At 38.1% G+C, this 14,471-nt stretch overlaps 1 protein-coding gene across 1 annotated transcript in view; it reads right to left on the reverse strand.

Annotated features, from left to right (window-relative positions):
* Window positions 1-14,471, reverse strand: part of lft (Limb expression 1 family member lowfat) — a 115,148-nt gene that overhangs the window by 12,817 nt on the left and 87,860 nt on the right. Inside the window, exons 2-3 of the mRNA XM_089244453.1 lie at window positions 14,276-14,439; window positions 1,151-1,291 (exon numbers count right to left, since the gene is read on the reverse strand). Of these exons, the coding sequence (XP_089100579.1) occupies window positions 1,151-1,291; window positions 14,276-14,439 (305 nt within the window). The remainder of the gene's footprint in view (window positions 1-1,150; window positions 1,292-14,275; window positions 14,440-14,471) is intronic.

A 14,471-nucleotide genomic window follows, 5' to 3' on the forward strand; every position in this document is an offset into this window, starting at 1 on the left:
CTGAAGTGTTATTACAAATACAACTGCAACATAAAACATGGGAAGCAAATATAGAAAAAAATTCTAATATATAATGTATGAAGTTATTATTATTATTCTGAATGCTAACATTAAAAGACATTACAGCGCTCACCAACTATTTTTAGGATTTAATCCATTTCTTAGCTTATAGATTATAAAAATACCACACGCGCATGGCAGTGACACTGAAACAATACTATAACGAGACATCTCTTACTTGAAACAGTAAAATAAGCTACTAAAATTTAAAATAGGCCACTTCAATACAGCACGTTTTGTGTGCTGATGTCGTCTGCTAAAAAAAAAGGTATCCAGGCTGTGATGTCACACAACAGCTCCAAGACCATGCCCACTGAGCGCCAAGACGGCAAGCGTGACATCAAAGGGATGAAACAGCCCTTGCTCATAAAAAGCGCTGCTGTTGGACACTCGAATTCCTCGGGACTGCGGCATTTGTATGCATAAAATTGCCGGATGGACTTACATGCATAGCACACACACACACCCACACACATTGTCCCATATTAGTTCGAATTAAATTTCGAGTATTTGATGCATAAATTATTCAAAATTTCGTCCTAAAGGAGATACAGTGAAACCTCGATATAACGGTACGCTGCGGATTTAAAAAAATAATAACAACTGTAGGGGGTTATCATTACATCGTGAGGAAGCATTATCATCAGTTCCCACCAAATTTACGCTGAGTCTCTTCTGGATTAGCATTGTTAGTCAACCCATTAAATTGATTTGCATGAATTTATACACAAAAAGAAGTATAATTGATTTAGTTAGTTGTTTCCCACTGTAAAGTAGTTTATCGTACAATACTTTTATGTACTGCACAAAAAACTAGCTTCATCGCAACTTCATTATATATGAAGGTAGATGGTGCAAAATACCAATGTTTTTGTTCACCCTCGAAATTGATTACCACCATTTTTTTTTAAAGCAAAACAAGTCTATATAAAGTAATTTTGTTTCGATGGTAATATCCATTGTGCTTCTTTTCTTTACTGTCAATTTACTCCTTTATCGCATATTGTGTTTTTTGCAAAGGGAAGCAAATTTTGCGTATTCGAAATGTGGGTCGAGATGTGTAATTACGTAAATAAGAAAAGTGACTCACGCTGAAAGATGATTTGGCGTCTTCGACAGCTTTGCCGATGAAGTCATCGGATATCCTCCGGGAAGGATGTTCGTTGAAAACCGAGTTCATGAGGGCGATTTTCGCTGCGCTTCTCCTCGCTTCTGCCTTCGTCGGACATTTCTACATAATTAATGCCGAACATATTAATATCATGTTATTCAAGGAGAAAAGAAAAAAAATCACATCAATTAATAAAAATTACGAATTTATATGAAATGATTAAGTATAAGTACTGTAAAGAGAGAGAGATATACACATTGAATATGACACATATTACTCACCAACCTAATCAACATTAAACAAGTTTATTTTTTCCTCTCTTTTCATAATACACTGATTGATACCTCGGCTAACGAAGATTTTTTTCGAGATTCTTCTGCCTCAGCTCACGAATACGGATTTGGCTAACGAACATTTTCGTTGATATAGATGACGTGCTGATATAAAACAGCCGTGTCGTGAGCTGAATTTTCGCGCCAATCATCACATCAAAATTACCGTCGCTGACTAGTGTTCACTTAACTAATGTTCACCTCGAAATCTTTTTCCAGATGTACCTCCCTTTCTTTTTTTGAAAGTTTTTGAATCATTTCATGTGGAATGAAAGATTCAGCTAATAGAAAATGCATTGAAAAAAAGAGCCTATTTTTGTTTCAGAGTACGCGTTCTCTTTCAGTGCAATTTCTTAACACCAACCTGAACCTAAGAACTGAACAGTCTGGACATTCTAGGAGATCATTTTTTCCATCTGCATGTATCACACACAGAAATGACCAGACCAAATCACAAATGATTGGTGGAAAACTACGATCTCCTCAACACCAGCCTTTAGTAGACAAAAACTGGTGTTTGTTGTATAGATCGTGTAAAATAACAAGATCTTTTTAGTATTTTAATCTTCCTGTAAATTACTATTTACATAATTTTGAAGCTGCTTATTTTAGCCTTCGGTTAGTTGTTGTCTTTTTTGTAGAGCTCCTTATTGTTCCAAAGAAACTTATATGTGAATTTTGGGTAGAACCTGGAAAGAGTTAAACGATTTTTCATAGAAACTTGTGGAAAATCGTGCTTTGGCTAATAAACGTGAATCCGGAATGAATTATCTTCGTTAGCCGAGGTATCATTGTACTTGAAAGTATGAACATATTTCCATCGCAATAAATAAATGTGTTATAATAGTTGTGACTGCATCTTTCACATTATTCATACGTTAAATTTTCGTGGTGGAATTTTTAGAACCAAAAACAACAGAAATATTGACTGCTTTTTAAAAATCTCTTCAGCCCATAACGGTCAATGATGAAACGTAGAAGTAAATAAACTGGCCGAATGGGCCACAACATACGGTACTACAGATGATGTCATTATAGCTGCCGCTATTCAGCAGCAAAATTGACACATAATGGAAAAGAGGTGGTGGTGCTGCCATAGTTGCATAAATTGTCTCACAGCACTACAAACAAGAAATATCAAGTTCAAGCAACAAGAAAATATACATTCTAACAAAGAAGATGTATGTATCAACCGAACTGAAGTAAGTTTGAGTCATGTTGATACCACTACCTTAGGAACAGAGGTAACACCAGTACTTCGATTCCATTCCACCGACTGTATTGTTTATCTATTCCCCCCCCCCCCAATTTTACATATCAATTAGTTTTTATTTGGTTTTATGAATATTTTGGCTTGCTGAACACTGTTATCACCATGAAAAAGTTTTATTGGCTCTTGTTTTTGAGATATGAGATATTACTCTGTTAACAGTTAAAAAGTGCTTTATCAGCGTTATTATAAGGTGAAAAAGTGGTAAGGAGCATAAAACAACGTCACCAGAAAAAATGGTCAATCTAGATGCTGGCTAACTACTGTTGGACAACTATAAGAGATGCTCTTTATGTCCAGCGCAAATGCAATACAAAACGAAGTACGTGCCAGACGTCGGTAAATGAACTATTGCGCTATATATAATATACACCATAAATCGGGGCAACTTTGTGACAGCGGGTACAACTTTGTGACACATATGTCCGACAACACTCTTTCAAATTTTTCGGGCTTTAGGGCTTAATTGAGAAAAAATTTGAGCAGACTGTGCCCAGAAGCTTCTTTTCATTTGTTGGTGACTCTCGGAAGTACATGCACATCGCGGGAACAGTCCTGTAAAGCTATTTTAGGTAATGCTAGTTGAGTTATTTTCAGGAAAGTGTCGAAAATTTGTGCAGGTGGTGTACGAGATATAGAGCAGCTGAGAATTTCAAAGTGAGTTCATTTGAATACATAACTTATCATAATAATTCAGTGAAAGGATTATTTCGGTACGAGTTTATTTTCTTGCATTTTTCGACAAAGTATGTGTGACTTACAGAACTGCGGTACAACTTTGTAACAAAAGAAACTTGAGGAAAATCGAGGGGAAAAAACCTGTCTTCCAGATTCAAGAAAACTGGAATACACTCGCTGAACAGAGAAGAAGCTCTAAATCGATTATGTGGGCGTGTTCAAGGGAGAGAAATAAATCTGTAAAAGGAAAATGTAAGCGAAAGCTTCATTGGAGCACCACAACGAAGAACTGAACTGACAGAGAAAAGAAGCAGAAGAATCAACGTGACTCCTGGGAAGAGCATCTTAGCGTTCGATTTACCGAGTTCATCAAGTACAAATATCCCAGCACCTTCTGCATCCTGCACAAAAAGTGTCAAAAAAGAACTCTCATCAGAAGATCCGAACATCTAATTCTTCATGCACAAGTGATGCAGAGTATGTTGTGTATGCAGAATCATATAACAGCTGGTATGAATAGACTTCGGATCAGAAGCCTGTGTAATTCCTGGGATCAGGGAGGAAGGATTCTATGTTGTTGTAGTTTATGGGGCTAAATTATTATGGGAACGTTGGTAAACGAGGTACTTTACTGAATGTGATGGATAAACCAGGCAAACACTGGAGATGGTCTAATGAGAAGAAGAACGAAGAATGGTACCAAGACAAAGAAATACATAATGAGCAGGATAAATACTCCAAAAGGAGGGAAGCGAGACATTTTTTCATGTTCTCGAGATAAATAAGTTGCGAGCAGAAGTATAATTATTAAGAACTTGTGCTTGTGTGTGCATCCCGAACATTTTGCTTTTCTACATCATTCTCTTGTATTTACTTTCTTAAGCTTCGATATCTCTCCGAGATGGGAAGCGGGGTGTGCCCGGTCCTTCAATGTTCAATGTATTTACTTTCAGTTATTGTGTTTTCGTTTGTTCGTTTAAAATAATATAAATTCATGATATATTTCTGTCGAAACTTTACCAAAATTATTCAATATTTTTTTCATTCTGTCCTTCAGAGTCCTAACGTAACAATTTGAGAGTAAAGCTTTCTGACACGTGCTTTTTCTTTGCTAAACCGTTTATTAAGAAGAAAGATTCTTTATCATGTTGCCTTTAATTTAAATCATAATAGTAGGCAATCTGACAGTCGCAAAGTTGAACTATAGGCAGGGGTGATTTTGTGACATTTATTTAGTGAAATATTATCAGTCCAAATAACAATTAATTAAAAGGCTCATTCGTAATTAAAAGATGAGTGATAGTTATATATATGACCAATAACATATACAGTAATATTTTTAAAAATATTAATATTTTAACCTAGAAACTACAAAAACATCAAAAACTGACACAAAGTAGTCCCGGTTTACGATATGTGTTTCTGTGTGTTGTGTTTCTACATTATTTGTATTGCGTCTTTTCGTGTATTAATTTTGTGCCTCTAAAAATTGGTGAAATTTCTAATAACATTTGTGTTGTTTTTCATATACGTTTATTTTGTTGTGTTTCATAATTGCACTATATAACAACATAGTGTAATTATGTGGGTGTTACTTGTGCAATTTCAGTGAAAACCATAGCCGATCCAGCTTTTTACGGTTAAATTCGTGTTCAGCACACCGAATTACATAAGGAATAATTATTTTTTGTTTCGGATACAAAAATGTATTGTTCCATGTAATTACCGATTTTTTGTTGTAAAAATTACATTTCCTCATGATTACAGAGATTTTCATCAGGTGTTCCTTATTTTCGGTATTCCAATCCAGATAAATGAAAAGATGTGAAGAGAGAGAGAGAGAGGTTGGTTGCTGTATCCTGTATCCGTGATTCTAGAAAAGCACCAGATTTAAATCATTCGCATCTTTCTCCTCCTCTTGTTATAATGCACAGGTTTTCTTCTTTTTCTTTGCTAAACCGTTTATTAAGAAGAAAGATTCTTTATCATGTTGCCTTCCAACCGATAAAAAAAAGAAAAGAAAGGGAAATCCCAAAAGATCGATCCCAGAAAAATCCAGTCGTATACTTACTTATCTTGCGCAATAAGTGGACGGGAAAGGAGGGAGGCTGGAAAAAAAGTAACATAAAACGAAACTAAAAAAGAAAAATAAGGAGGTTTGGCACCGACCGATAAAGAGGAGGCACAACTGACTCTGTGTATGTAGCTTTATACCGCCATCATGATGCACATGGAAAAGAATAATATCTCCCAAATGTGTGTGTGCACGCCATCAATCCTCTGTCTGTATCTTGTCGGTTCGAGTTGGACCTTTACAAGAACGAGCAGGTGGATGATGGCGCTTGAAGGTACTTACTAAGCGAAAGCCTCCTCGCATTATCCTCTTTCTTTATTATGGGAGTGCCTAAATTAATTAGCGAACGGGCCGCCTAACGAGCATTAATCACGGTGGCGGGCGAGATTTATCATTGTATTCAAGTTATTTTACAAATAGTACCCGTTGCATACCAGATAATGTCCAGACATGATCATCTTCTACTTCTTCTTCTTCTTTTTTTATTTCTTTTCTCCCCCCTCCCTTCTTTATTTATGTATTTTTTTACTTTTTGTTTTTCCCCCATGCAAGCTGAATAATCCGAGCCCGTAATTTTGTTATCGTAATCGGTTATCGCAGACTGGTTTTGCCCAACGATGAATCACAATCTTTCGTTATCTATGGGAACGGGGGCAGAAGAAAAAGAAGAGAAGAGAAGTAGGCGCTCATGGATTCCACGGGTTTCGCGGCTGAACTGGACGACAACAACAACTCGATAAAATTCCACCTGTCGGCGAACTATACATCTATAGCTGTTGCTAGACACGAAAAAGTTTGCACACAGTCCTGTTTAATCCTCATCTTCCTAACCAGATCATGGCTTGTCTCGATGAAGAGATCGAAAGAAGACCTGGGCCGTGCTGAAAAATGTGCGTGTATGCGCTGTGAACCCCCTGACGTGAAGTTTATTTATGTGTAATACTTATTATAGTGCTGCCATCTGTGATCAGTTTTTCTAACTATGAGTGAAGATCCTGTTTGATCCAGATTAACAGCAGTAATTTCGTTGGTTTTCCGCGACTTTTCAACGCGAGGATCCAGGTAAGAACCGACGTTGGCGTCACAGTGGTGGTCAGCAGAAGTTGATTTTCTGCGCTTTTCCTACTTTAAGATACGAGTGCGAGGCAATCTTCCATTTCCAAAAGACTCTGCACAGAGAGCAGGCAGACCCTTTTCAACATGATACGTCAAGAAAATTCGAGCATTTATCACCTTCAATTCAAAACATGGAAGGCAGATGGCAGCACCAGCAAGAATACGAAAAAAACCTAATCCTGACAGCATAAATACGTTAGAGCCACACGCACGCTCAGAATACACATTCCGACACGTACAGACTCGTTAGAAATTATGCATAGGAATGTGTACGAGTTGCATGTGCGGGTTTATAAGAATTGATGACCTTTAACGCGATTCTAATAAAACACATAAAGTATTGGGTACTTGCCATTACCACTTGAAAATATAGTAGAAATATATAGACCAGTAGAACGCAAAACACGCATAATTTGGAATACATAAATACGTTGGGAGGGTCCACACATAACACTCAGAACACACACATTCCGACATGTACCTCGTTCGTTAAAAATTCCGCAGAATTTTCAGGAGATGCTTTGTACGAAAGGGGTCATTCAAGTATTACGTCTGCATCGAGGGAGGTTTCGGATCTGCTGACTTTTGATGACAAGGGGGAGAAAGGGGGGTTTGAAGGTTGCTTACGTCATCAAACACCCCTTTTTGAAGATATGAAATATTCTAAGCTGCTGACGCGTGGGGGGGGGGGGGTGTCAGTGTTTTGCTGGGGAGGGGGGGAGGGGGGGTTTTGCTTACGTAGTACTTGAATGGCCCCAAGGTTTAGGAGGTGAGTGTATGATGAAGTGGTGATTCTTCTACTTGAGGGACAAACGCCAGCAAGCCTCCCCCCCCCCCACCTAAGAGTTTTATGTCATAATTCCTGCGATTACGCTTCATGGATGTAACAAATCCAATACACACGGCGGAATCGAATACACCCAAGGCGACTGGAATAGGGCTATATCCAGTAGCTGGTTGAAAGCGATGATGGTTTATCCCTGACAAAAACCGGATAAATTAAGAGTGAAAGGGTTTCTCCGGGGAAATTAAGAGTGATGTTATTTATCTCTCTCGAACTTGACCTCGTTCGCCTCATATGCCAGCTATGGTTTTCTCTGAAATTGCACATTTAATACATATATAAAACACAATACAACACATCGAAACATAAGTATATAGAAAACATAATAAATGTACAGAAAAAACAACACAAATACAGTCGGCCCCGCTTAATCGGATATCAATGATTCCAGCACACAATATCCGATATTGCAAGAAACAATTCAATTGCCATTTTACAACACTAGTTAGTTTGTATATTGAAAACTGATAAAGGATCAATATTAATAAAGCTTCCCGAATAAATCTGGCATCAGAAATGAAATGAAAATTTAACAATAATGATCACAATACCTAAGAAAGATTTTTACTTTTCGTAAGGAAAGTTAGCGTCCTCTATTGGCTCAACGTAGAACAAAAATAAAATAACTAAATGTACGTATCGAAGACAACTTGAATACATGTATTTTTTATTTAAATCTCAACACTTAGTAACATATTTTCCATTAATTCCAAATTTTTCATTTGATAAAAACATTGTGTATAGTGGTTGATGTGTATTAACAGTTAACGTGTGAAGCGTAATATTCGATTAAGAAAGGGGAAAAGTCGATGCAATTATCATATTAAACGAGGAACTTTAACCTTGTCTTTATGGGATAAATTCTTGTGGCGGAGAATTTTATCCATTTAAGCGGAGTTTCTATATACATTCGGGCCGACAGTACATAGATACTTCAAAGGTGCACAAAAACACAACCAAAATACATAGAGACGCAAATGTATTTATAGCGCAATAGTTCATTTACCGGTGTCTGGCACGTACTTTGTTTCCCATTGCGCTTACGCTGGACATAAGGAGTATCTCTTACAATTGCCCCCAACGGTAGTCAGCCAGCATCGAGGTTGACCATTTGCCCTGGTAACGTTGTTATATAGTCCTTACCATTTTTTACACCATACAATAATGCTTGTAAAGCACTTTTTAACTGTTAACAGGGCAATATCTCGTAATATCTCAAAAAGAAGAGCCTATAAAACTTTTTTTATGGTGATATTCGTGTTCAGCAAGCAAAAATCATTTTCGTGGCGGAGACAATTTCATTGTTGTCCAGTGATGCCGCTCATAAAACACTTTTTAAAACATAGTAATATCTATAAAACTTTTTCATGGTAATATTCAAGTTAAAGCTGGTCAAATCCATTCGTAATTGTCACGTCGGACGCAATTTCATAGTTGTCCAACGCAATCGGTCCTAGAATGCGCACGCACATCAATCAATGAACAGTGCCATCCACTGGCAGTACACATGATATGAAAGAAGCTAAATTTGTGCACGGGCCACGTTCCGGATTGCGTCACGTGCCTGTAATTTCCCGTCGCACACACACACACACACACACAAAATTATGTATTAAAGAAAGAAAGCAAAAAAAAAAAAACAAGAAAAGGAAGAGTATAAAAGAAAAAAAGAACCCTTCTTCTTCAGCAGCACCAAAAACCACTCCCTTCTGAGAATGTGCGCAAACGACTGGAATAAAGATCGACCCCTGGTACAGCACCAGCCATCATTTGTCAAAACAGAGACAGATCCCCGCTCCCACCACCTGCATTTTTATCTGGAAAATTATCATAATACTGTCATCAATACAGAACTTAAAAAGTAATATTTAATGTCGCCTCTCTTCGGCCGCGAAATACACACACACACGCAATCGAGAGACGTTCGCTCGCCTGCTATACAGAAAAGGAAAGGAAAAGGTTTTTCAAGGCGATGAGGACGAAGAGAGAAGAATTCGGTTTAAACAGTGAGTAAAAGAATATCGTCTCTCTCTCTCTCTCTCTCTGGAACACATACGAAAACGTTATAGTAATTTGTTCAAATTATGTTGTTAAGTGACATGCCGTACACGAATCGAATTTCCGCTTGGCTGCCTTCCTTCACAGCGACTTTTTAGACCGACACATACAGTAGCCTCACAAGAACTTTTTATGGGTACAATTTTCTTTTCGGGGAAGGCCAGTTTCTTTTCCCTCTCTTTCTTATCGAACAAAGGAAGAATGTGTTTTATGTGTTCATGCATGATCTGCTCAACCCATGGCTCGCGGGTCAAATATGGCCCACGGAGTCTTCTGACGTGGCCCGCGATCTCAAACCTAATTTTGTGAAAATAAACTAAGCGGCACGCGTAAACGGATAGAAAAAGCGACCAGTGAGCTATCCACAGATCACTTGAGTGACCCGTATGTAAGTGGCCCGCGGTGCAGTTCCGCATCACTTAGTTACCCGCGGCACAGTTCCAGATCATTCAAGCAACCCGTGGCACATGTCTGGGTCACTTGACTGATCTGCGGTGCTGTTCCAGATCACTGAAGTGGCCCGCGACGCGTTTTTAAACCAACGAAGTTTTTCATCTTTAATACTTCAATGATCATTGCACTTAAAAGTATGAAACTTTTTGAAAATGACTTTTCAAAGCTGGTTCTACACTTCACTAAATTGGAAGTTATATCACACGAAGACTATAAAAAGTTAATTTTCCTTTCTTTTTTTTTTAATGTATAAGACCCCCCCACCCCCCAAAAAAAAAACACGACATTTTAAGAAACTGCATGCTATTTGAAAACTCTTTTATAATTGGAAGTATGTACACCCACTTTTAAAGTCCACAGTTGCAAATATGGTTCATATGGACAAACAGTGGCGTATTTACGGAGGGGGGGGGGGGTTCGTGTGGACATTGTGGAAATTTGCGGAATTAGTGGACGAAGAAATTAATAGAATGAGGAAAGATCGGAAAAATTTGTAAAACCCTAAATAAATCCGCTTCTAACGAGCATGGGGCCACCCAGGTACTGCCCGGAAGGCCCCAAGAGCAGTGGGGGACGCCATAAAAATGAGATTTGGTTAAAATTTTCGAGAGTAAGCGTGTAAATTGATACGGACAGGCATTTCTGGCCAAAAATATCACTTTGCCCAGGGTTCCTTGATGTTCTTAAGACGGCCCTGCTGCTGAGAAAGTAAGGGACTAGGTTAGTAAGTGATCAAAAGAATGACCTAGAGAAATTGCAAGCACGTGAGTGGGCAAAAGACTGACTTGCAGCGTGAGCAAGCATGTGAATGAACAAAAGAGTGACCTACAGAGCATGGGACCAGGTCGGTGAGTGACCTAGAGTATGTGCAAGCATGTGAATGTCCAAAAAAGTGATCTAGAACCCGTGCAAGCATGTAAATGATCAAAAGAATGACTTAGAATGGTATTCATCGACATGGTTTAAACCAGTGTTTCCCAACCTTTATTAAAAATACCAACCTTATAATTTCTGAAAGGGTTTTTTTCTCCCATCGCCCCCCCCCCCAACGTAATCTAACCCATAAGATCCCGTGTTATACCCGTAGCTTCTACCCCCCCCCCCCAGAACTTTCAGTCACCCCCAGGGGGCGTTAACGCCCACGTCGGGAATCACTGGTTTAAATTATAGTCACAATTTTTGGATATGAGATCGACACGAATCCAAAAATTGTTTAAACCAAGTCGGTGAATACCATCCTTAGAGCATGTGTGAACGTGCGAACGAACAAAAGAGTGGCCTATAAATCCCGTAACCATGCCACTGAGCGACAAAAGAGTGACTAATAAAGCAAGAAACCACGTCATTGAGAGACCAAAAGTGTGATCTATAGCGTGTTCAAGTATGTGAGCGACAAAAACAGTGTGCAAGCATGTGAGTGACCAAAACAGTGTACAAGCATGTGAATGGTTAGAATGGGAGAAGGGCGGCAAAATTCGTGTATATCCCGCAGACTGCAAAATCATAAATGCGCCTCTGCTGGACAAACGATTTGAATCATCCTTAAAACCCATCCGTCAAATTCGACGGAAATCGTCAAGTATTAGCATAATTTCCTTACCGTTAATCACGCGCACAAGTCTTCTCCGTTGCCCCTGGGTCCGACCCAATTATTCCCCCAATGAATTTGGAACAAGTTACAAAGTTGCTAGCGGCGATGATGGATCGGGGATGAGCTTCCGCATCTCATTTACAACATAATATCTCACATATACTGAGAAATTCGTTGCACATCTAGTCGCAGTCTCGCGTGGCAAAAAGAAAATGGAGGGAGAGGTAATTTCTCTAAGCCCCCCTCCCCTAGTCGTTCGACACACGCGGACACGTAGGACTTACGCATAGCGCTAATCACACTGAATTAATTAAATTCCATATAAAACGCGTTTTAAAGAATACATGCATAAATAACCCTTTGCCCTCGGTGTCATCTGATTTGATCCGTGACCTCAAACATAATTTTTTTAAAAATCAACCAAGCGGCATATTTCCAGATCACTTAAGTGACCTGCGGTGCAGTTTCACATTAACTTGAGTGGCCCGTGACCGGGGTTGGGTTTTTGATAAGCGTCAAAAACTGGTTTAAACCGTCAAAAACTTAAATGAATGCTTTTGGATGATGTTTTGGACGCAACAGGTATAAAAACACGTTGAAAAACTTGCTTTTTTGCATATTACAATGTTTTAATTTTCGAATATTAATTTATTTAAAACAAAACATTAATTATAATTTACAATTTTGAATTTTTCGACATAAAGAGTCTAGAACATATGAAATATAATTTTATGGTTTATTTTTATGTAAACTACTCATTACCTGTGTTCAATTGGCGAAGCGAAATAGAGCTGATTATTCAAAACACCTGTGTTAGGGGATCAGGGTTAGATTTTTGACCTCACAAACCAACTCAGTATTAAAACAGTCAGGAAGTTATTGACAAATGGTTTTTTTTTTAAGCTGATAGATTCGATGTTAAATAGCACTTATATTAATTATAATACGATGTTTAATTATAAAACGATGTTTAATTATAAAACGATGTTTAATTATAAAACGATGTTTAATTATAAAACGATGTTTAATTATAAAACGATGTTAAAATACTTGCTTTTATGTAAATTAAAGTGTTTTGTATTTTGAATTGTAATTATACTGTAATTTTATTATCCAGAGTTTCAAAGAGTATTTTCAATCGAAGTCATTGTTTTGCACGTTTAGATACGGCTTCAATTGGAAAACCCTCGCGTTATATATAAATGCTAGTATATAAATATACCATATCATAGTCAAACTTAGTCATTCTTACTTATGCACTAAGAATGAGTTGTAGGACTTTCCTAAGCATCATATACAACCCAGCACTGCCAAAAATTAAGGCATTTTAGTCCTACAATTTAGTATTTTGATTGCTAGATATATTCTAGTGTTATGTATAGTGACCCATGGTGCAGATCCACGTCACTTAAGTGGCGTGTGGCACATTCCCAGATTGCTTGAGTGACCGCGGCATATTTCAGATCACTTGAATGGCATGCGGCAAAAGTTCCAGAGCATGTAAAGTGTCCCGCGGTATGTTTACAGATCACAGTGGCACAGTTCCAGAGCACTTGAGCAAACCGCGGCACATTTACGGATCATCCGGCATAGTTTTGGATCATCCGGTTCTTGACTTGATTTTGACAAAAACAAGTGGTTCAGTGACAAAATTTCATATGGATACAGCTCCTCTATAACCTCAGACCATTCGTGGTAAAGAAGAAAAAAAAGAAAGGATCAGGAAGAAATTTGAGATGAATAATCTCTCCCGCTAGGGCTCACGTAATAAAATTTGGTGACACACAAACCTATATAAATAAAAATTGGGCGAGTTGTGTTGATAGAAAGTCTCTTCCACGACCTCACAAAGTTGTAAAGCCCTTTTATGGAACATCTTGTATAAAATTGATATACATAGATTGATAAATACGTACATTCATAGATACATACATAATAAATACATAAATTGATGAACAATGGTATGCGCAAGATATATATATAAATATATATAAATGTATGTTACTGCCAAAGCCCGAAATTGGCCAATTTCGTCAAATATTGACCCGGCAAATGTTCGAAATTCTGACAGTTTGCGAAGTGACCGGTGATCCCTGGCCAAAGTCCGATAACAAAAGACAAACTCAAGATCATCGTCGTATTTTTTCGTGATAATTATGTCCACGTTAATTATGGCAACCCATGAAACAGCAGGAACGATGAGGCAATCCTGTTTTTTCTACAAAATTTGCCATACATAATTATTTTTATAGTTTTTCTCTCAAATTTCACTTTTTTTCCTCTTGTCACATGGAGCTAATCCAATACAGCTTCTATATATAGACATGTACCACACGTTTGAGGTTAAAAAAAAATTGAATTTGGCTCCTGCCAGGCCGTCTTACATCAGCACATCGAGCTTTGGCCAGGGATCTCCGGCTACTTAGCGAAATTGGAGGGCAAAGTCCGAATCATTTCTGCAATTCGGACTTTGTCCAAATCTCTTGGCCGATTCGCGAATTGGCCGCACTTCGGGCTTTGGCAGTAACATATATATTTTAAAGCGAATGTGTTGATAATAATAACTTTCATGCATGCAATTATATTAGGGACGAAAAGAAAGTAGAGTACATATGTACTATACTTTTATGTAACCAGACAGATATGCCGTAATTGGATTGAATTTGAAAAAAGAAGTCAGCTAAATACCTGAAAGCTGCCAAAACAGCTTCCTCCTGGTAATGTGACGTAACAAACGTATGGTGGACTCGTTGATGGCATTGACTCGTATATCACTAAAGCGCCGTTTTTGAGATCAGCTCCTCGAGATAATTTCATCTGCCAGAACTCCTGAAGTGCTTCGACTACGTTCACTGCGCATGCGCGGGGAAAGAAAGGAAAAAAA

The sequence above is a fragment of the Pholcus phalangioides genome, unplaced genomic scaffold (assembly GCF_987345545.1).
Source record: "Pholcus phalangioides strain wild (caught in Gottingen) unplaced genomic scaffold, Ppha-v1.0 ptg000015l_1, whole genome shotgun sequence".
NCBI lineage: Eukaryota > Metazoa > Arthropoda > Arachnida > Araneae > Pholcidae > Pholcus > Pholcus phalangioides.